Source organism: Corvus cornix, chromosome 3 (assembly GCF_000738735.6).
Source record: "Corvus cornix cornix isolate S_Up_H32 chromosome 3, ASM73873v5, whole genome shotgun sequence".
Lineage (NCBI taxonomy): Eukaryota > Metazoa > Chordata > Aves > Passeriformes > Corvidae > Corvus > Corvus cornix.
The window spans coordinates 5613688-5637192 of NC_047056.1; the positions used below are offsets into that span (position 1 = coordinate 5613688).

General features: G+C 44.4%; 1 protein-coding gene across 5 annotated transcripts in view; it reads left to right on the forward strand.

Moving 5' to 3' along the window:
• The window catches only part of LOC104691521 (D-beta-hydroxybutyrate dehydrogenase, mitochondrial-like), a 43996-nt gene that overhangs the window by 16134 nt on the left and 4357 nt on the right, over positions 1–23505 (forward strand). The window contains exons 3-6 of one of the 5 annotated variants that reach the window (XR_005604162.1): positions 12134–13610; positions 21083–21235; positions 21603–21729; positions 21941–22042. Coding sequence is in view for 3 of the 5 variants with exons in the window: in XM_039568879.1 (XP_039424813.1) it covers positions 13277–13610; positions 21083–21235 (487 nt within the window). In the remaining 2 variants the exon portion in view is untranslated. Of the gene's footprint in view, positions 1–12133; positions 13611–21082; positions 21236–21602; positions 21730–21940; positions 22043–23505 lie in introns of those variants that run through there. The other 4 variants (XR_005604163.1, XM_039568879.1, XM_010403030.4 and 1 more) reach the window with 4 other exon arrangements.

Sequence of the window (23505 nt, forward strand, 5' to 3'; positions counted from 1 at the left end):
GGCTTTTCAAATTTTTTTTTAATAAGAAACAACTCACAAGTTCCCATTGTGCCACTTGGATACACTTTGCACTGCACTGTGTCATAGGTCAGCTCATGCCCAAGGCAAAGCCTGAAATACCATTCCCCACTGGAGTGCCAAGACTGTCACCACACAAACACATTCAAACCAATGCAAATATTGATAACTCAGCAATACAGGAAAAGTTCCACGCTTCCAAGGAGTAGTTGAATAACAGTCCTATCCTGCCAAGGGCCAGCAAAACAAACCTCAAACACTGATCAAAACTTTAAATATGGCTGAATCCTTGTTTCAGAAGAGGTCTCCCACTCCTCTGCCTCTTTTCCAATGGATGTGAGAACCTGTTCCCCTATAGAGACAGGGCAGTGAAACTGACAGGAGCATTACAGAGTGTGACCTGGGGAAAAGAGAAAGCCAAGGGGTCTGGACTCCTAATCCAGTGTTCCAGGAGCCATTTATGTGCCAGACAGGCTTTGGATAATGCTGCTGACCAGTCATGTCACAACATTTGAACTTGAACATTTCTGTCAGATAAATCTTAACATTTTCAAGGTTTGGGTTTAGGAAACTGAGATCAAGCCCATTAGACATTGGTTGTCCCACCAATCAGTCAGTTCTCCTAATGAGGAGAATTCAGTGAAACTGCTTTATTGGGAGCTTGTTTATAAAGCAAGTTCAGAAGCCAAGCAAAAATTCCAGTTACCTCGGTTATTCCTTATTTGTAGTACTACTGCTGCTGCTTGGAGAACTGTCAGAAACCTGTTCTACATTACTGCTCTCTATCAGCCTTCAAAACCATCATTGAGGGGCTGAGGCAAAGTGGAACAAAGTCAACAACTTGTACGTAACACACTAATTATCAAGTGAGTTTCAAGTTAGATAATGTGATTTACTAGTTGCTGCATGCACCCTCCTACCCTGTTCTTACATTTAATACTTGTTACACAAGTAAGTTACACTTACATGTTTAATACTTCTAAAATGCAAAACCTCTGGATAACTAGATCTGCACTGCTGGGAAGGCAAGATTCCCTTTCCATTGATATGAGATTACTGGCTCTGACTTAGTTAAATAAACCTGGATTCATGCTGTTGGATGAGTGTAAATTAGCCCTAGTAGAACCAGAGGTCTAGAATGGATTTCCAGAGGTTATTTAGTCCACTGGCCTGTGTAGGGGAGGACATGCATAGACCATTCCTGACAGACTTTAGCCTATTTTGAGAGAGTCACAGACCTCTCCCAGGGAATCCACTCCAGTCCTTCACACTCCCTTAGTATCAGATGAATTAATAAAAATAAAGTGCCCCAATTTTCCCTTGAAGCAATTTAGCCCAAAGCTTCTTGTCTTAACTGCCAGGGTCAGGAAGACCAAATTATTGCCTTTCTCCTTTGCAGCAGCCAACAGTGTTTTGGGGAGAAACACAGCCTTCCCCTCAGCCTCCCTCTCCTAAGGATGAAATCCCCTCCATCTTTCCTAGCAAACAGAACCTTTTGGAGCTTGGATCAGTCTTCCTGCTTTCCTTTTTATGCTCCACCCAGTCCAGCTCAACTTTGAGGTACAGTAGGCAAAAGCAGACACTCCTGCTTGCTAGATTATTGCACTTGCCACAGGGGGAACAGTTCTGCTCATACACTTAATGTGCCCTTTTCTGTAACAACGTGGTATTGTTTATTGATGATCAGCTTGTGAGCCATCAGAATCTTCCATGCTTATTAATAAGCCAACTACACACATAGCTGTTGGTCCCCAATCTATCATAACTATAGAATAACCTATATGAAGAGTTATTGCAATACACAAATCTGTATCAGCAGAGGGACAGTGCACTGTGACAGCTGCATGGCAAGCTGCTTTTGGTCAGGTTTTCACCACCTATCCACTTGCAAACATCATACTGAATTCTAACCCTGCCCAGGGTGCTCACAGCCTTTCCAAAGTGTTGCCAGCTGCAAGTTTAAACTGCGTGTTCTCTCTTGCATCAGCCATTCTACAGGTGTAAACAAAAGACAGATGCAAACCAGAACCCTCCTCAGACACATCCCGATCAATTTTCTAACCAGTTTTGCATGCAGATATTTTCATCTATGTCATCATCGTAAGAGCACATGTGAAGCAGCTTCAGAACTCAAACCTTTGAGTCGTGTGTCTCAAAAAAATTATGCTGCATTTTACTCATCCCCTCCATTTCCTCTCGGTGCTCTCCAATAGTTTGGTTATTTGTTTCAGTGTTTTTCCAGGAACTGAAGCTAAGCTGACAGGTCTATAACTCTAGACCTGTTTGTTAGCACCACTTTTGGACCTACAGCTCAAACCTGCACTCCTGGGCTTTGCTCCAGCAGGCCACTTTAGCACATATTTAATTAAGAGGGAGAGACATCTGTGGCTGTAGAGGGGTTGAGTCACATGCTTATTGCTACACATGTGCTTGGATGTTTCTCTGGTTTCTAAGAATAGATACATTTAAAAAATCCAAACAAACAAAACCCAACACACCAAAACCAAGCAAAACAGAGATGTCTTTTCATACAATGCTTATGACTTTAAGAATGGAAATGCCAACAAATACTAAACATTGATTTAGACTTTTCACTCATCCTAGGAAATCATTCTCCAATACCCTGTGATCATCTCCACTATGGTGACTTCTTTTACTACTGTGCTGCTTCATTCTCTTGTTTTGTTAGATCTCTCTCAAATCCCCCACGATACCTATTACATTATGCCTCCAGCACATTCTTCAGCCTTATTAGCCCTTCCTTTTAGGGAGATAAGGAATTGATTAGATGTCACTTAGCCTGTCATGAACTGCTACTGACACCTCTTGCAGCACCTTTCTGTGTATTCCAAGGGTACTTCTATGCTTCTGAAAGACAGAGCAAGACTAATCTCACTCCCAGGCCAGCTCTGCCCAGACCAGCTCACACCAACAGAGCAATTACCTCTCCTGACTTTAGGATTACCTGTAGCAATATCCCAGGAGGAAGCAGCACACACAATAGCGAAGCTCACCTAAAATTCCCCACTACCACCTGCCAGCTCAAAAAACCTCTCCTAACCTCCCCCTAAGGCAGCTTGGTTAAATACAGCCCTGGATCTGATGCTGCTGCTTAGCAAATGAACCACTTAGAGCTGTGAAGCGGGTGGGACTCCCCCCACTGGTAATCCCTCAGCTCTGCCAGTCCAATGGATAATTGTCACTTGAACAGAGTCACCTGAATCATCAGGCGCTGAGCCCCAGCCCCTAACTCCCATCAGCTTTGCTCTGCTACATTTTCCCTGTTCCTTTCACTGCTTGTTCCTCGCTTCCAAGTCCAGGATGGATGTGGTCAGTCAGGTTTTCTTCCACACCTCTTAGAATTTCTTCATTCTCTCCATGTGAATCATTTCCCCAGATCAGCAAAGAGACCTCAAAGCACACCGCTTATTCCAAACTAAATTTATCTTATGCATACAGAATTGGGGAGGAATTCCAGCTACCAGAGATCTCTTGCAAGCTAATTATTCTTCAAAGATGTTTTAGGCAGTCCCAGGGAGCATCTAACTATTGATTTTCTACTCTGTATAATTTCCCTGCAAAATGTAATCATTCTTCTCCTGTCTCACACCATCACTTGTCTCTCAGAACAACCTGGGAACAATAAAAGAGTGGAATAGAGGGCACCAAGAAGGGCACCATCAAAAATATATCTCTGTACAAGCAGAGTCTGTAAAAGCAAACCCAAGAAATATCTGTAGATCTTGTTTAATATTCATCAGCCAGTGTAGTGTATAACTGATACCCAAATGCAAGTATTATGAAAATTCAGGCTAGAAGGAAATCAAATGGAGACAGCATTCTCAGGATGCTGCCATTTCAGAGTTTCTCATTTCTGGACTTCTAGCATAAATGTACCATAGAGAGAAATGTAGCTTACAAATGGCTACATTTTTATATAAATTCACTTCTTGTAAAAAAAAAAAAGAGAAAAGGATTTGGAAACCAGAGACTCCAAGGAACTGGCCTGGTACAAATCTATTCCTAACACATGATTTTATGGAACAACAAAGTAAAAATGGAATTGAGACCAGCACATCTTAAAAACCCTGTTGTGCAATATTAAGCTGAGGTTTTTCCTCCGCCTCCTTGCACAAGAAAGCCCTTGACACATGATTAACTTCATGAACATTAAGACTGCCTTCTGGCTTCAGAAATTTGGCACCTTTAAATATTCCTGTAATCAGAATATTTAAGCAGATACTGACTTCTATGCTGCTGCTTAATTCCTGTGTGTTTGCTATGAGCTCCAGCCTACTTAAGGACACCATCGAATCATCCTTTGACACTGCCCAGTGAAGTGCTTGCTGAGGAACAGGCAGGCTCTGGAGGGGCCAGAAACACCTTTATCATAATCAGACAACACAGGCAGGAAGATAAGGGCTTGTTAGGAGGGAACAGGGAGAACAGGGTAGAACTGCCCACGTCAGTGCTGCCAAAATTCAGTGATGTAACTTTAAGCTACTCCTTGAATGTTTAAATCAGGACAGGGCTGCACAAGGCCGGCTCCATGAGTTGCCTTTGGGTCCCTGTTGACCTTTGTCAAGGATTTGCTCTTCCCTCGTGGTATGGCCATGACAGGATAAAGAACTGATTTTGATTTCTTCCATGCCTAGGATTAGAACTTTGCAGAACCTGGGACAAATGTTGGCTCTGAGGCTGTGCCACCCAGACTCGAGCCTGGTTTAATGAAGTTTTGTCATCCCCTTTCCTCTAGATGTCCAATCACAGTTCAGGAGGGAAAATGAAATGCTTTGGAAAGTAGAACACACAATTACCATTTGTGGCAGGTTTTTTTACTCATTTTTTTCAGAGATTTCCAAGTCTTTCCTGTTTCCCTTGGGAAAATAAATTCTTATCAGAAGCTATTTAATGACAGAAAAGGAAAAGCTATTATCAACTTAAAGAAAAAGAAAACAGCTGAGAAAATTTGGGTAAACTGTGTCCTGCTGCTGCTGCTGCCAGGCTGAGAAGTTGGTGCTCAAAATAGAGCTCCTTTTGTATGCCAGCACTTAGCTATGCATCCTGGAATTCATTATTTACCAGCCTCCATGTGACACAGGACTTTCAGAAACAGGATATTCTTTAGCAACCTAGATAAGAACTCAGCCTCCAAACGTTCCCCGTGCTTTGGGAATGGCTTTGATTCTCACTGGTCTGAAAAACAACAGTGGTCATCCCTGTGCACTGCCAGAGCAACACCAGTGGGCTCTGCTTGAAAGGAAGCTGGTTTGAGGTGGAAATGCCATGACAGAACTGGGCTGCTCTGTGGCACATTGTGTGAATTGAGTCAAATTCCTGTTCCCTGATTGTCTGGCACCTTTGAAAATCTGCCAAAATTAAAAAGGAAATGCAACACCACCAGAGGAAGGGAATGGCCAAAACCCACATGCAATGTTTATCATTAAAACCTTAAACCCAAAGTTCCAAATCCAAAGGCTTAAAGTTCTGCTTTGAGCCCCGTGTAAGAAGCATTAAAAATGACCCAGTTTAGAGTGACTCTGAGCAGCTGGAGCCCTGTCAGGAGGCCTTGAACATTCCCTGTGCTGCTGCAAAGCATCTCCCTTACATTTGGGGGTCCATTCAAAAAGTGGGTATTTGCACAATGGCAGGAAGTACCCTGGCAAAATCCCTTCAGGATTTAAAATACATCTATTATCACTTTCCCAGCATTAACAAGAGCACTGTCTTCTACACCTTCGGGCATCTGCATGCCAAGAAATGAGGGCAAGATGCACGGATGCTGCAAACCAAAGGAGAAGACAAGCTGGGAAGAAGCCAAGCTTCACCCAGGAGCAGAGTGACATTTCAGAACATTATGCTTGGGAAGGTGCCAGTCCAAACGATCTGTGCACTGCCTGGGCTGGAAAAGCGAGCCCCCATATTCCTGTAATGGTGCAATTGCAATTTCTTACCAGTGATGCAACTGTTAGGGGAGGCAAAAATCCAGTCAGGGAAACTGCTCAGCTCAGGGGTATAGGAAAACACCAGCTTCCCAAAAATGGGTCCTGTATGTTCTCATAAAAGTAGGACTATATGAGGAGGCAGGGAAAAGGGCTTAGAAACTGCCCTAAACAATAACATTTCCATCCTGTTATCCTCAAAGAGCTGGTCCTGCCAGCCATGTAGTCCCCCTTTGAACCCAGAAACTGGCGGTCTGTGCTGTCCCAGTGAAGGGCCAAGGAGGTAACCCCCTGCAGCCGGTCAGAGATGTCAGGCTGGACCGTGCTTCTCGCAGCTGGAAATTCAACTGTGTCAGAGAAACCAAGCTTTCTTTTCTGTGGGCTTTCCAGGAGGAAACCAGACCTATTGATTAATTCCTTTTGCATAATGTAGGTGAGGTTTGGAACCAGGTGCAGGTGGGTGAGTGGTAGCTGCTGGCTCTTGAGTCACCCTCTGTGGGTCTCAAATTGCATCAGTGAGCTTAGCAGCAAATTTCAGTATCTCTGTTTCTCCTACTCTCTGCTGTCTATGATATGGCTCCTCTTGCACCCCTCCAGCTCTACAATGGAGTTGACTTTTAACTTCTATTTTAAAAAATTCTATTTGACTTCTATTTAAGAAAATGCAAAACTTCACGTATTTCCATCCTGTGGGCTTTTACCTTTTTTTTTTTTTTTTTTTTGAGGGGCAACAGGGTCTGCACACAGGACAACTCAGACTTGTCCATAAGGAAACCAGGCTTCTCTGTCACATTTGTCTCTGATTTGATCTGTTCTCTTGGACCACTTCTCCTGCACTTCCTTACCCATCCTTGTGCCCTCACTACCAGCTGATACACTGCTAAGGAGAGGCAAATGATAGTACAAAATTGCACAGTGATTTCCACAGAGCTAGTTCCACTAGAAATTGGTGCCTTGGCTCCTGCAGCCTGGACCAACTAGCAAATGATGTGCCACCTTCTGGGCTCTCCTTGAACACGAGGCCAATAGGAATGTGAACCACCCAGTCTCTGATTTACACCCTTAGCTAGAGAGGGATGACAGTAAAATTATCCACACCTTCCCCTGTTACCAGCGTTCTGCAGGATGACAGACCTGGTGCTTTTCAAGCAGACTCCTGGCTGTGCTGGTCATCACCTCAAAGCACAATCTGCCCTTCACATGAATGTCACCTTACTCTAGAAATATGCAGCGATCTGGGGTTATTCAGCAGCTGTATCACCACGGGCTCTGTCCAGGATGAGCAAGCACAAGCCCTTCTGAGGCCTGTAAGCTGATGGCACCACAGAGCGGAGAGAAAAGATGCTGCTTTATGCCAAGTCAGAGAAAGAGCAGCACCCTCCTGTGCTCATGTGTATTTATTGCACTGCAAACTCAGAGCTCTTTTGCTGCTCATCAGCACGAAGTATTTTTTGGCCATCTGCCTCCTAGGTCTCTTTCATTGCACCCCGCTCCAGACTGTATTTTCAGAGATGTTACTTTCCCGCTATTCCTCTAAATCATCCCAGCCTGCCTGGTTTCTCTGCGGTATTTCCTGCTTGTCAGTGTGGCTCACCCGCTTCCTGCCCATCGGATCCTGCGGTGCAGGTGAGGGCTGGCACGTACACTCGGCATTATCGGAATCCTTAAACCCGGCGCAGAGGGTGCTGCCCGGGGCTGCGGGGCAGAGGCCACTTCTGCCTGCACAGGGAAGGTGGAAGGTTTTCAGGGCCATCCTCTTTTCCTGCAGGTTTCTCCCGCACAGGCTGCCACCTCGTGGGCATCGTCTGGCACGGGCGTTTTCCTGGAAACAGCAACTCCCAAGTGCAAAGAACTCATTACTGTCAATACTCTGCTCTGATGATCCGAGGAAACTGCAACCCTTTGGGTCCCTGGCTTGAGAAAGTTGTAGAAGTGTAGAGATGATAGAATTGTTCAGCTTCTAACACGGTTGGTGGGATAGATTTTCCATAAAAATAAGAGCTCTAACAGGCAAATCTATAGGTGCCACGGTGGAATATTAGTCAGAAACAGCAAGATTGGCACACTTCTTACTCAAAAGCTGCCTCATTCACTGTAGGAACTCCTTTTATGAGTCAGATTTCACATTTTTATCTCTTGCATGGTGAGAATCTGCAGTCAAATCAATGTGAATATGTCCTCTGCTTTTTAAGGCACTTACTTTACAGCATTAATCAGAATTCCTGAAAGTTAATTCTGGGCAGACTTGGAGTGGGATTTTTAAGGCCTGTGTAAATTTCTTTTAAAATTGGCTAATGCTTATGCTGGATCAGTTTATCATCATTGAACTGATTTTGTATCTACTCTGACACCACCGGAATTTCCCAACATGTGACAGTGTAAGGGCTTTTCATCTTTTGGGAAGAGCCACTGTGTTTAAACACATGCTGTTTCTCAAACAAAATTAACTTTTAACCAGAGAGAAATCCTGATTTCCTAATGTTGTGCCCCCTTTTCAGTAATCCTCAGGTTCAAACAGTTTACCTGATGAATCTGTGTCTGCACTGTGTATCTAAGGTGAAAGTATGTGTTGGAGGAGACCATTTTGATTTCAGCACTTTCCAAACATGGTCACCAGGAAGAAAAGGAGACTTGATCTCCCCTCATCCTTATCCTCCACCTCCAGCTGAAGCTCTGAGTTTGCTATGTTGAGGTAATCCTTCCATGATAGAGATGGGTATTAGTCTGTGTGGAGAAGCAGTCCAAGCATTTTTATTTCCTTTGGATCATTTTGCAGTAGCATTTGGAAGTCAGAATCATCCCACGTTTGTCTCACAAGTCACAAATGAGATACAACAGTGTTTAATTTTTTTGTTTGTGTCTGGAATGCATTAATTGGAAGGTATAGGGTGTCCTTTCACATGCCACACTGCCCGTGCATGAGGATACTTCAGCTGAACCATCTGTCCCTGAGCCAGGGGTGTTCCAGTTGAAAAAGGATCAGTCGCTCCAGGTTAGAGAAGATGGCAAATTTTCCTGCTCCTAGGAGAATTTCCTTTCCATCTCTCTCTCTTTCTTTGCTACTACTCCAGTACTCCAGTACTCCAGTACTCCAGTACTGCCAAAAAGGACTTAATCCTAGGGACTTAGTAAAATAACTTCTGACAAACGGAAGACTTAATCTCTGGAATAATCTGGACACTGTATGCAGTGACAAGTAGTTGAAAATATTTCATGGGTAGAGATATTCCTGTCTTGACTTTTAAATAGAAGATGTCTCCCTTTTTTTGACACACTGAGCAATACACGTGGTATCCTAAATCTGTTTTGTCAACTGAGTCCAGGGTTTTTAAAAATATGCAGCAAGATTTTAATACAGCTCACCACATTATACAGAACCAGACATCCTGCTTAGGCTTCAAAGGCTTGATATTCCCCATGCACAACCCACATGCTCCTGCCTAATTACATGGAATGACAGCCTCCCATTGGCTCCTTTCCTTTGACACCATGGCAGAGCCTTCTCCGGCTGAATCCCGAAGTAGGACGCACAGCTTGCCAGCTCTAAAAACTACAAGCATTTCTATTCAGGCTGTCTTTGGCTGATTAACTGCACCAAAACCCCACTATTTTGATTTTCTTCCTGGAAAGCTACTTTTCCCAGTCCTGAAATGCCTGAAGATGCAAATTCAAGGTCAGCTTTTGGATAGTTGCAGCAAGCAGTGTCATTTGTGTGTTAGCATTAGAAGTAGGAACTTATTTTGCTGAACTTCTGGATGGGCTGGTCAAGATGAGTTTTATGATTTTTTTTCTGTTGGATAAGCATAATTTTCACCAGTATCAAAAGGTCCCAGCAGCCTGCTATGCTATTTACTGTACAATAGCAAGAGGAACACTAATGGTTGGGGGTCTCAGCTGACAAGACACAATGGATGGCAAAGAGAAGTCGCATTCGTGGTGAATTGTGTGATATAGCCAGCTCCTAGGGGTCAGAAATCCTTATCCTGCTCACTGGAAATCATGAAAGCTCCAAAAGCATAAGATTGTTTAAAAAAGAGGTCTGTATTTATTGTTTTCTTGGTTGTTTGGAGCTTTTAGGAGGCACTCTTGTCACATTCTTGGCATTTTTCTGAAGCTTTGACCAAGAGGCGCTCTGCGCCAAAAGTGATTCATGTGAAACCAAGGATGGCTCCACAGTCAAAAGACATCAGAGTTTCATCTTTGCTTCAGAACACAAAAATAATAATGACTTCCACATGATGCTGGAGAGTTGAGGCTGTAAGAAAGACATCAAAGATCATTACTCCTCCTACCCACTGCTGAGAGTGGGCACCACTGAGCATGGCAGATGGCAAATTTTGAGACAGCTCCAGTTCGCAATAAGACTGCCAGGAGGGGTAGAGGGCTGAGGGCTGAGGGAACAGGAACGAGAGAATGGGTAAAATAAGAAGAGGTGAGCAGATATAAGAATAGGGAAAAATGTAAGAAAATGATTAAGAGCAGAGAAAAGCAACACTGCCTCCTCCCTTCCCTTGCAGCTTGATTTCTACTGGAGCTATGCTGGACAAAGATCTGTGCATATTATTTAAATGTCCCACAGCAAGCTCTGCTACTCACAGCCACTGATCCTCTGCTCAGGAACTAAGCAGGAGTTAAAGGAGGTTAAAGGAGATCTGTCTTCCCTGAAATCAAACTGGAAGTCCCGGGGTGCTGTGGAGGAGCACAGCCCATCCCAGTTCTCCTTTATCCTGGTCCTTTACAGAAACCTGACAGTCCTTTAGAAAAGCTGTTTGTGTTTTGAGGGTAGGGACAACATGGCAACACAATAACAAAAAAAGATACTATGATGCATTTCCAGAGCAACTTGGTATTTCACACTGTGAAATTTACTGGGTGACATAGAACAAAGCTTTAAGCTTTGAAGTATAAACGGCACAGGTTGCTATTCCCAGAAATTCTCTCAGGAAGAGTGGAAGATCCCTGGGCATATTGTGGGAGCAGAATTGTCCAGATCCCCACAAGTGTCAGTCTCTAAGCGTCTTCCATTTCCTCATCTACTTCCTCAGGATCCAAGCCTTTGCTTAGACTTGCTACAGGTGAACCACAACTAGCTGGAATTGCCTAAGGGGTAGAACAGATTAAGATAGAGATAAAAACTAATGATTTTTTAATTAAAATAAATTCTAAAGATGAGAAGGACTTCAAAAACTAGAAAAAGCTGAGTCATAAATTCAAAATGCACATTATCATATTTGAGTTAGGAACAGAATACTTTAAACCAGAGGAAAAGCATTCCAACAAATAGATAAATTTCACTGCAAATAGGCTGCACTGTAGACCTAAGTGGCCTCATTTCCTGGATGAGGTCGTCATGAAGTTGTTTCTAAGGAGGACACAGTGTAATCCATAACTTTCAGCCTAAATGACTCTGTTGCTCTGACAACATACTGTTCCTGTTCTCAGATGGCTGTGTGTCACATTTGTGTACCACCTTTTCAATATCTTTTGAAGGTTTTTTTGGAACAGAGCATAAAATTCAGAGGTTAGTTGGGTCACCTCTTAGTCTTCAGGAGAATGGTTTTGTCACTGCCTGTGATCCTCGTGTTATTAATGGACCATAAAAGCTGAGAGAGGAGAGACTGGCAGACATGGATGAGAGGTGGGTAGGAGGTATGGAGAGGAGGATTTGGAATCCCTCCCTGTCTTTTTATGCCAGAGGGAACCAGACAGGGAAACTGGCTGGAGGACAGGCTGTTATCAGCTCTCATGATTTTGAGGGTTGCATAATTATTTTGTTAATGTCAAGACAAAGCTTTGTGACTCATGTAGTTTCAGAAGACTGAGTGATCTTTTGAAGGCTAAAAAAAGGCAGCATCCCCCAGTGTGATGGAACATGATCAAATAAATCCTACTGAGGACAAATATCTGTGTATCTTCTTTGGGGTTTACCATTCCATACCCTACTTTGTCTCCCAGCAGCAAAGCATAACCTCCTTTCCCAAGCCACTTGAGGTTTTGAGTCCTATTATGTAATGCCTGTGGAGAGCTGAGCAGTGCAGAAGAGAGGGAGAGTATTGAACAACTTAAAGCTAAAGTAAACCTAGGCAGATGTGCAGCCAATGAGAGTAAAAACACAGGAATGCCTTGCTCCCTGGAAAAGCAAATTAAACAATGATTATTCCCTTTCTCCTTAGGATGTAATGAAAAACCCTATGTTAGTATCCCCAAGCAAACACAAAACACAGCTGACTGCAGGGACCACATCATTTCTGGAGACTCCTGGACAGCAGGGCAGCACCAGTTCAGGAACCCGTCTGCCACAACCAGGTACAGGTTGTTCACTAAATATGAACAGGGCTGACTGGAGAGCCACAGGGATGTACTTCAGGCAAATATTTGGGACCTTCCCTGTGTGTGTTAAGACCTGCTGCTTCTTCTGCTGCTCTGTATACGTCCATGAATGACTCTGCCCCCTTTGTATTCTTCACAAGCCAACTTTAAATCACAATTAATAAAGGCATCTGGTTCTTTCAATCATTTCATTTTACTCAGAGTAGGCAGATATGACACAGTATCCCTTTCAATAGCTGCTCAGAGAGTTGCTCAGATAAAAGAAAGGGCAGAGAAAACACTGCCTAATCACGTTTCTCCTATTATCGCAGCTCTTGGGGATCTTTTTTCCTGCAATGTATAACTGTCACTTTAACCTACAAGAAACAGACATTTTCCTTCACCGTGGGATAATGTAGGCACCCTTGAGATAACAACAGTCATAGACCTGGGCCATAAAAAACCCACATCAATTTAATACTGCGACGTAATATATAATGTAAGATACAGCAACTATAACATAATAATGCAGCTGTTTTAGAAATCCCCTCCTAGAAATGCTCATGGCTGCTTTCATTTGTGCCCTGCGGCCAGTCTGTAGCGGCGGGACGGTGTAAACTCAGCTGAGCAGCGAAGTTGAACTGTACATACTACTGGATCTCGGCATAACCCAGCTCCCTTTCGCCGGCGCAGCTCCAGCTGACCACGGCACGATGCTTACAGCCTGCGCTTTCTTTTTGAAACGAAAAGTGGGAGGAGACCCTAGTGGGGAGAAACCCCTACCGAGCCCCGGGCTTCACCGGGATGCCGCCGCTCGGAAGGGCCGGGGACCGAGCGAAGCGCGATCCCGGGCTCCCCGTACGCCCGCGGGGCGTGGGCGGTGCCTGCGGGCGGCCGCGGCTCTGGGGAGGAGATGCCGGGCTGGGAGGGCGCTGCCCGCGAGCTTCCATTCCTCCATCACTCCCTCCCTCTCTCCCAGACGGCGCGGCTGTGGCGGGGCGGGCGGGATGTGGGGAGCGGCCCCTCTCCTGCTCCTTCTGCTGCTGCTGCTGCCCCTGGCGCGGCTGTGTCGGCGCGGGGCTGCGCGGCTGGAGCCGGCCGGGCGGGCCGTGCTCATCACGGGCTGTGACAGCGGCTTCGGGCACATGCTGGCGCTCCGCCTCCACCGCCTCGGCTTCACCGTGTTCGCCGGCTGCCTGTGCCCCGGCGGGGACGGGGCGCGGCGGCTGCAGCGAGAGGCGGGCGGCGCCGGCCGCCTGCGCGTCCTGCCGCTCGACGTGACCCGCGCCCGCGACGTGCGCGCCGCCAAGGAGCTGGTGCTCAGCCACCTGCCCGAGCGAGGTGAGGCCGGCGGGGCGGGCGGGGCGGCCGCGGGGGGCTCGGCTGCTGGCGGCGGGAGGGACCGGCGGACACGGTGTCGCCAGGACGGCGGCTCGGTTCGCCCGGAACTGCTGGCAGGGATCTGCCTCAGAGGGTCAGCTGGGCTGTCACAGCGTGAGGATAGGGAGCACCGTCACTGAGGGCGCTAATTGAAGTTACCGCTATTGGTAATGATCAACAGTATTTTATTAAAAATCCCTTCGTACGTACACGGACTGGGGCCCGTCCGAAGGTGCCGACAGTGGAAAGCGGGTGAGCTGCTCAGTGCGCCACGGGGGAGCTTCATCTTTCCACCGGGAGAAGAACTCCCCGAGTGGGGCTTCCCTGGAGCCCCTCTGCAGGTACCCAATAGGAGGAAACGGCAGAGAAAGCGCAGAACAACTGTGCGGGCATTGGAAGGACGGGGATGTGATGCATTTCTGGGCATGACTTGTGACAGAGGAAATAGGTACAAGAAATGCAGCCAGAGCAGCTGCCGTGCCATACCAAAGCAGCTGCTTCTTGGAACCACCTGAGGTTTGTCAAGCTAGTCCCTGGAGAGGTTACTGAAAGGGAAACCTGTCAATTATGCACCCTACAGGGACCGTGCACCCAGGGGAATGGAGAGACTTAGCTTCAGAATAATTGCAGACAACCTAAATCCTGAGTTATCCCTTCAGCACGTGTGACACGGTGCAGGTGATGGGGCCACAGTTACCTCCTTTCCCACTGGGACTGCAGGGTGAGAATTAGCCACTGTAATTCGGGGATACTTGGTGCAGAGCACATTTTCTCAGGCTCAGAAGTGAGATTCCCTCCAAATCACAGACAAACACTTCCTGCACACGCAGGGAATAAAAGTGAAGAATGAGGCACACAGAGCAAAAATGAAATGCAAGGCCTCTGCCTGCTTAGCTCATTAGCTCATTGGGAAGGGGGTGGAATGAGAAGTGAAGGAAGAAAAAGCCTAGACACTGCTCACTAAGTATGTGTATTTATGGTTGCTCTTGACCTTATCTTATTAAGAGGCAGAGCCTTTCCCTCTCAGGCTTTTCCTCAACCTACAAACAAACACAAATGACTCCCAGAAGCTCTTAAAGGCTCCTTGGGGACCGGGTCACTGGAAACACTGGGTTTCACATGGTTTATCCTGTAATTCTGACAGCTTATGCTGTCCTGCAGTGGTCATGCTCATGCTGCTGTGTAGCCCCTGGAGTCCAGAGTCAGCACTAAAGTTGTGGGTTGTCCTTGCTGCTCACAGATTGCAGATGTGCCTTCAGATCAATTCAAGGCCCATACAGACACCAGGGCTTGCTGGAGGGGGCAGGGAAGACACTCAGCACGGCTGGGGTGAAATGCAGCAGGCACACAACGAGTGCACAGTGGTGTTCTGGGCTGTCACTCAGGCCCTCACACCTGGGACATGGGGCTGGGCACGCACACACAGAGCACATATCTTATGAAACCTTTTTCCATGGCTGGACAGCTCTGCTGCTGCAGAATTTTGAGGGCATTCTGCAAGGGCAGAAAAGAAAAAGTAGTTTTATAGATCCAGGTAGCACACAGGCCATTTGGGGAAACTCGCATTTATCAAGTATTCATCCTTTTATTAAATAAGAAGGAGCAAAGGAGTTATTTTAGTGTCTGATGTTAATGGACTAAAACTACAAGTCTTCTTTGTAATTTCTAAAATAGAGGGGCACAAATATTTTTATCTCAGTTGTAAAGAAACTGTGACAGTACTCTACTTATGTAGGCTATAAGCAAAAGACTTCGGTGGGAGTGCTCATTCTTGGCACCTCTGAAAAGAGTATGTTGTTTTCTTTGGTATTTTACCTTTATAAAAACACTTCCAATTTTATGATTAAACAGGAGGTTAGCTCTCATATTAACCAATTTATTTGTTAAAGATAGGAATTGTAATTTTTTCATATTAGGGCCAAAGATTGTTTTTAATTAAATTCTTTTTCATTTGGAAAGAGAATTCTGAGCCATTTGTAATTGCTTTTATGTTCTGAAAGTACCTAAAAGATAAGAAAAGTATGTGACTACACAGAACATGTTACCTGCTACCCAAAGGGTAGGCAGTGGAACATGTGCATCAATGTCCCACCAGTTAAAGAACCCTCAGGCATGAAACCTTAGGAAATTTTCCCTGGTGGATCATGGACAGCAACATCCAGGGCCTAAAGCAGAGGACTGACCAAAGTGGTAATCAAATAGTGCTCAGACATTTGTAATGAGGACAGCAAAGAGTGGGTGGTGAGTTCAGTAGACTGTTGTAAATAAGTGTTGGACAGATAAAAAGTCTGCTTTTGGTTTTTGCACAAACAATTCAAGCTGGTGTAGGAATCCAGTGGATTGTGCTGAAAGGTAACAGCAGATCACGCATTACCTTGCTTAAATGCTGTGAAAACATCCATCTTGTAAGCAGCTGCTGGCAGTGTTCTCTATGTCACTGTTGGCTTGTAAATACTGTGGGACAGTTCTCTCTCTGTCTCTCCCTCTCCCTCCCTCGGAACAGGAGAATTCTGTTCAGCAATTCCCCATAGAAACTGGGAAGAGGAACCTATTCCTGAGAATCACTAGGTTCTTGCTTAGGGATTGTTTCCTCTTTTTTTGCCATTTTAACTATCATCAGTTTCACACAGGTATGAAAGATTTTAAATACATCATATTGGTGTGCTGGACTTCTAAATTCTGATCACCAAAACATTCCTGTATCATTCCAAAAATAATCACTTCAATAATCCCAGGTCTAATGGTAAGTGTGCACAGGCCATGGATTCCAAATGAAACCGCAGAAGCTGGACCAAAATGAAGAGAAAGCAGTTAAATGATGGTTGGTTTTTGCATGCCTGTGTTTAAATAGTTCAGAGTAAATCCTGGTAAAGATTAAATATTCTTTATGATTACAGTATCATCCTTTCCATGGACTGTGCATCTCAGACTAGTAGGGCTTTCTAGCAGATATGCTGTCTTTTAAGTTACCTTAATCTGCCTTTTTCCTGGGCCCAGGATAAGTAGACTTACAAAAGACCAAAAGAAACTTTCTACTTTAAGTAGACTATTCAGTATAAAATTTACACAAAAATGTGTAAAATATGAGAATAAAATGAGAATATCAGGAATAAAATACAGTTCTCCCTACACCTTCAATTTATGCTGTAACCATAAGTAGCCCAAGCTCTGCATTATCTTCTCTCTCTCTGTTATGCAAGAGTAGAAATCCAAAGCCAATAGGAAGTAGAACAGGACTTCAGAGCATTGCAGTGATTTGCAATTCTGTTAGGCTCTACAGCAAACCTCAGAATTTTTCTGATTTTCTTCTGTTTCAAACCAGAACTTCTCTTCCTTTTCTGGCCTGTTGTGAGTGGGTGACATTAGCTAGCTGGAATGGAGGGATATTAGTTTTAGTCCCACTTCCTACTCAAATGTTATTAAGTACTCTTTTACACTTAATTATGATTTTCTATTCATGGAATTCACCCATGGTACAATATTTTAGTCCAGACTCCTTATGGAAACAGATTATCCTTACAGTGAAGACAATTTCAGCGTAATATTCCAAGCAAAGGATGGTGACTCATAAATGGATGTAAATATAACTCAGGAGTCTCATCTGGCCAGCTACCACCTTGCATTGCCACAGACAGATTGGGTTGTTCCCTCTCTTCATCCAAAGGAAATACAAAGGAACTAGCCAAAGGAATAAGGTAAATCACACTTTTCTTCCTTTGGCTAGTTTCCTTTAGTATTGGTCTGGAATCTGTCAGGAAAGAGCCTGTCATTTTCACATGGGCTTAAGCTTAGAGGAGAAACTCCAAAGATCAGTGATCCCAAGAATATGTGTTGGAATTTAGAGAGTGTGGCAGAATTCAGATATTACCTGAGTGTTGGCACCAACACAGAAACAACCCGACTTTCAAAAGGTTTTGCAAACCTTCAGCTGGATTGACCTCAATAGGAAGAGGAATTTTAAGAGTTTCTGGAAAAAATATCAGGTATCTTTTGGGCCTAAATAAGGACTTTGGATACGTGCCTTTTGGTCAAAATATTGTGAAGCAGAAATTACTGGGGAGCTTATGTGAGAGCTACAGTTCTCCAGAAAGCCTCACTAATCTTAAGTTAGGTTTCCTAAAGTGATTCTTAGATTCATGGCTGTATCTTTTAATCTTTGTCGTCAGGATCCATTTTCCCAACACAGATCAGTGAAAATCTCTGTGACATCCAGTCCTGCTTTCCAGTTTATTTTTTCCCTGCCTGCTGTAGCATAGTCTAACACCTCTCTTTATAAACTGTGTTTGGACTGAGTTCTGTTTTGACAGTCTGACACACCAAACATCAGCTGCTTTTTCCAAATGTGTCTCTGCATGGACACTGAGGAAATGCAGCATCACTCTCCTTCAGCTGTTCAATTCTTGTGCCTTGTCCTTCAGGATTTCCATCTGTATTTCTTAGTTTACCTGAGCTGCATTTATCTAAGCAAAATTATAATATGTTTTATCTGCACATTGATGGCATTTTTTTTTACCACAAATATTTCAGGAAAGAAAGACCAAAGCAGATTCAAGTACCCTGAATACAGAGCTGGGCAAGTTGTTTCTCAGAAGGCAGGAAATATTCTGAGAAAGTAGCATAAGGGAATAATGAACTGTTTGTTATTGGGGTAGAATTTTGTGAATTGATTCAACTAAACAAAGTGTCAGGAAACATTCTGGAAAATATCAGAACATTTCCCATTTGAGAATGCCAAAATGTTCTAAGAAACAGTATGTTTTGCTTGAGGGCAAATAAAGTGTTTTGAGCTGACCGGGTGCAAAGTGTTTTTATGTTTAACTTAATCTTCTCTTTAAAAAGTCTGTTTCAGTTTGACTCAGGCCAATTATTCTCCTCTTGGCTTTTGATTTGGGCACTGCACAGAAGGAAGGAGCCATTATTCTGTGAGCTCTGTTGATACACACAGGCTGGCCTCACCAGCAGCCACCTGGAGGCTTTGAAGCACATGAGGCAAATGGCTAAATTTTGTGTTTCACAGTTTAGAGAAAGAGGAAGAAAATCAATTGTCTAAAGATTAATGGCTGTATTTCTGAAGGCCTGATGGAATCAGGGGTGTGTGGAGCAAGTGTTCTTGCTGTGCTGCACAGGGTGCAGTGGCAGAAGCAAAATTACTTTTTTTTAATGAGAAAAGGTGAAGCTGAAAAGATCAGGAAACAGCTTTTGCAGTGATGCCAGCCTTTAGTTTGGGTTGTGTTAGCTAGGCTATGTAAAATTAACAGAGTACAGAAACCTCCAGCCTTGAGCAGAAACACACGGGGTGTGCAGCCACTCAGCCCACCTGCAGATCACATCACATGCAAGTACAAAAATATTGATAATTAGCTTCTACAGAGGCTCTCTAAGCCATTGATCTGGAAGCATTTTATGGGGAGGTAAGTCCCATGGGGCTGGGTTCCATTTTAAGATGGAGAAATAAAGCCAGAGAATGATGGAAAGACACAAAATAATAGGGCAGTGGCAGGGCGAAGAAGGAAGTCTAGGATGCCCAATTCAATGGCCAATTTTTAAGTCTATTTCCTCTCCTCTGTCTGCTGACATTTGGGGCCATGGAAAAGAAGTGAGTCCAGAGGAAACTGCTGCATTACTAGGGCAGCAGTCTGTTTGCAACCAAAGTTGTAAGAGAGGTCCAGTGTCAAGGATTGCTATGTGACAGGCTGCTGAATAGTGATTGATTCTCTTTGGAGGATAGAGTTATCCAAGTTCTGGGTGGTAAATTCCTGATTTTGAGCGGTTTGCCCTGCAAATGAGACGTTCATTAAAAGAAATCAGTTTCTTTCTCTGTTGAAAGACCAATTTCATTAGGTAATACAAGTAGTGTATATATGTTAGAAAAGCTCACAGAGGCCTGCTTTACAAACTAATCCCAAAAATATTCTGTTTCATCTTTAACTATTGTTTTGAATGAAATCTAATATTGGCAGTTCTGGGCAGGGCTCTGGAAGGACCAAGATACCATGAAATTATTGCAGTAGTTTTGTCAGAGAAGATCAGAGAAAAGGGTTCAGCCCAAAGGTTTCCGCTGTGCCTTCACTTGGGTGGTCAAATGTCCCCTGAGAATAACTCTGCTGCCACAGGTACAGGAGGCTACAGCTGGATCAGCATCACCCCTGCCCCAAACTCTTGTGTCCAGAGGGACGAAGAGTGGCACTGAAACCTGCTCTGCCCAGAAACCCAGGCTTGGAGGTCCTGTAGAAGGCGTGGCAAAATTTGCCTTGGACACCTACAAGGATTCTTTAAAAGAAATGCACAAGCAAAATTGTCAAGGCTGGCAGAACTAAGCTGCAAATTCAGCTGTTTCAGTGCCAGTCAGGCTGCCCTGGTACTCCTTAGTTACGCTGCTGGTCCCCCTAGAAATGCTGTCAGTCAGGAGTGGAGGACAGAAACAGGAATGTTTTCAAAAGCACTGTGTCACTCCCTGCTTTGCTGTACAGCCACAGTTACATGCTGTGCAGGCAGGAACAAGTCAGCACGGCTTAATCAGCATTTAGGCGGCGTGTCAGCTCCAGCCTGCGAGCGCTCCTCACTCCAACATAGCATTCCCACAGCTGAGGCTGTTAGCACTGCACAGGGCTCACATGAGACCTGCTGTGGCTTTGGGCTAAAGGGCTTCAGCTTCCTGTCACAGAGCTCTGACAGAACAAGCTTTGCTGCCAATACATTTCTGCTTGCAAACCCTGAAATCTTGCTGTGTGTCAGGGGGTAGGCTCTTTAGCACCAAAATCTGTCATTACATGGGGAATAAAGTTGTTCAAAAGTATAAAATTTATAAAATACTGTAGCCACTTACCTAGCTTGATTGCTTTACCCAATGTTGCACCCATGTATCTGATTCTGGCTGATTTCAGAATGAATCAGAGCTCAAATCTTGGAAAAGGATGCAAGACTTAGGCTCTTAAATTAGTCAGGCACCTTGAAAATAGTACCCCTTAGCCTTTAGACTGCTTAATATAATTTTCACAAAGCTGGTCATAGCACACAGTGGGATTAAAGTAATTAAAATATCATGGTGCACCACACTGGCAGTAAGATGTAGTCTCCCAGATCATGTTATTCATAAATAACTTATGACAAGTATAGAGTGAGCGATTATTAAATAGCACTGAGACTTATAGGAAAGGTGTCCTCCCCAAGGGGGGGGCAGGGGCCGGATAGAACTGGATGGTCTTTAAGGGCTTTTCCAACCCAAACCATTCTAGGATTCCATTTAGTCCAGATTATGGCCACAATGGCATTCCTTAATTAAACAAAACATGCCTGCACTTTTAAGTAGAAAAGACAGAAATGTAACACAGCTATACAGTTTCTTCCAGGGCCCGAATCATGGTGTTGCTTTGTTATCTGACAGTGGTTGTTTTGCAGTTAAAGATGCTTGCTGAGTCATTTCTCTTCCATAGGTTTCTGGGGGCTTGTCAACAATGCAGGAATATCAACATTTGGTGAGACAGGGTGGCTGCCTATGGAGACATATGAAAAATTTGCAGATGTGAATCTCCTTGGGAGCATCAGGACAACCCTGGCATTTCTTCCCCTTCTAAGGAAATACAAGGGTAATGCTAATCCACTGTTATTTAGAGTTGTAGAATAATTAGCTTACTATAATCAGGGTAATGTAGCATCTATAAAAGAGGCTTTAATTGTCTCTCATTGAACTGAAATGACAGCCTCCTTCTGTGTGGCCTGAAAGAGCAACTTGATCCTGAAGAGGGTGAAGTCATAAGGAGAAGAAATACCCTTAAAGATTCTGTCTTTGCAGTACATAGAAAAAAGTATTTATAAATAAGGATTTCTCCCAGTGTTTGATTCAAAAAAAAGGAAAAATGTTTGCAGTAGATTATTAAGCACAGGCAAGCCTTTTAAAGCAATGACAATCAGAAAACACAAAGATCCAGTAAATGGCCTAATTTTATTATATAGGCTCTACAATTCTACTGTTTGGCAATTAGGAGAGAAAGAATGACCCTACAGAGGTGAACATTAGAGACATCCAGCTATCCAGTTCCAGCTCTATGGAGCCTCTGTGACCTTGGGCAGGAAACTTCAAGTATGTAGTGGTGCATGGGTATCCAAAGGGATAAACGCATTTGCATGGACCTCCCTGTGCCTGGGCTTTATCCTTCCTTCTGAGAAGGAATGGTTTAATAGCTCTCTGCAGCATGGCAGCATGTCTTGGGTGCTTTGCAGTTTGTTCCCTACCTGTCTCCATCTGTATTTGGGGAAGAAGATACCCTTTTCCTTGTTTGTTCTGGCTGTAGGCTCTTTAGGATGAGGATTTGTGCTCTGTGTGCAGCATCAAGCCACAGGAAGGGGTAGGTTTCATCTGGAAGGCCCAGGTGTCACTGCTACACAAACCCTTGGTAAGATAAAAGTGTCCCTTTTTTTTGGCTGTTCTGCTTCTTTCTGCTTGGCTACCTTTGGTTGATGATATTCTGACACAAGAAAAAAGAAACCTTTAAATACTGCAAGGTGGATGTGTTTTTGCAGAAGAATGTGCTATTGTATGCATCCAGTGAGTGTGTTATGTGGCCTTTACACAGGGAGACATCTCTTCTCCCTGTGATGCCCTACTTACTGCTGAAACTCTGTGATGCTGATCCACCAGAGGCATTTCTCTGACTCCACGAATTGCACAGGGTTACTTTGAAGCAAAAGGGACTAATTGTGCATGTGATATTAAGCACATGCATGGACCTTTCGAAGGTTTGGGTCTGGATGGCTGCACACACACCTTAGCTCAAAGGAACATTTCGTGTCTCACTCAGGGCTGTCAATGTTTCCTTGACTAACTCCTGCGCTCCATTTTCAAGTACCATCTATGTAGGAGAGGAGGCCAAGGCACTTCTAGGAAGAATCCTAGATTTCCTGTCTCCTTGCAGGAACAGGGAGATAGCTAAAGCTATCAGGATAGCTAAAGCTTATGTGTTTGGGGGCAGCAAGTGACCTCTCCAAATGAAAAGCTTGAATTACAGGCATTAGAGCATTCTCTTGGGGAAGCTGGGTTTCAATTCCCTTAGACACAGAGAGAAGCTAAGTGAGGTGTCCCACATCCTGGGTGTGTGCCCCACACCGCTCAGCTACTGGGCAAAGGAGGCAGAGGTCACCCTACCCATGGCATACTGCCATGGATGTGCACATATTCCAAGAAACACTTCAAAATTATTAATACAATTATTAATACTTGTAAAGGGAGGTAATGCCCTCCAGCCTAGAAGTTAAACATCCTACCCTGAGAGGAGCAACATTTCCCCATATCTTTTCCAGCTGGCCAGGCCAGCTGATAGAGCATCTTGATCAGCAAGGTGGTAGTTATTTTTCTCTTACTGTATACAAGATTTATTTGGGACGCTGTGTAGGAAGGCAGGGAACCTAATTCAGAATGACAGATTTCACTGCATTCCCATGATACCTTTTGATATCCCCCAACCCTATTCCATTTGGTGAGATCTGGGGCCCAGATATTATCTGCACCTGTGGCAGCAACAGGAGTGCAGCTGTGTTCTCTGTGTTGTGAGGGACAAGGCCATCTTCTCCCTCACCTCTGGTATTTGTATATCCACACTCACACATTCCTTACCCCATGGTAGGACTATGTGACAGAAGTTTACAAGGAAACAATGAAAATGCACCACAGCCCTGTGCCTCAAATGAGGAATCTTTGCTATTTAAGGTATGCCTGCGCTCAGCAGGAGTTAGAAAGGAGGAACAAGCAGCACAGATCAGGGAAAGCATTCTAAGGTAGTGTAAACATGCACACATTTTGTAGAGTCACATTTCCTTGGTGAAGTTTATCACTGTAGAGTCTGGCTTGGACTTTACATGC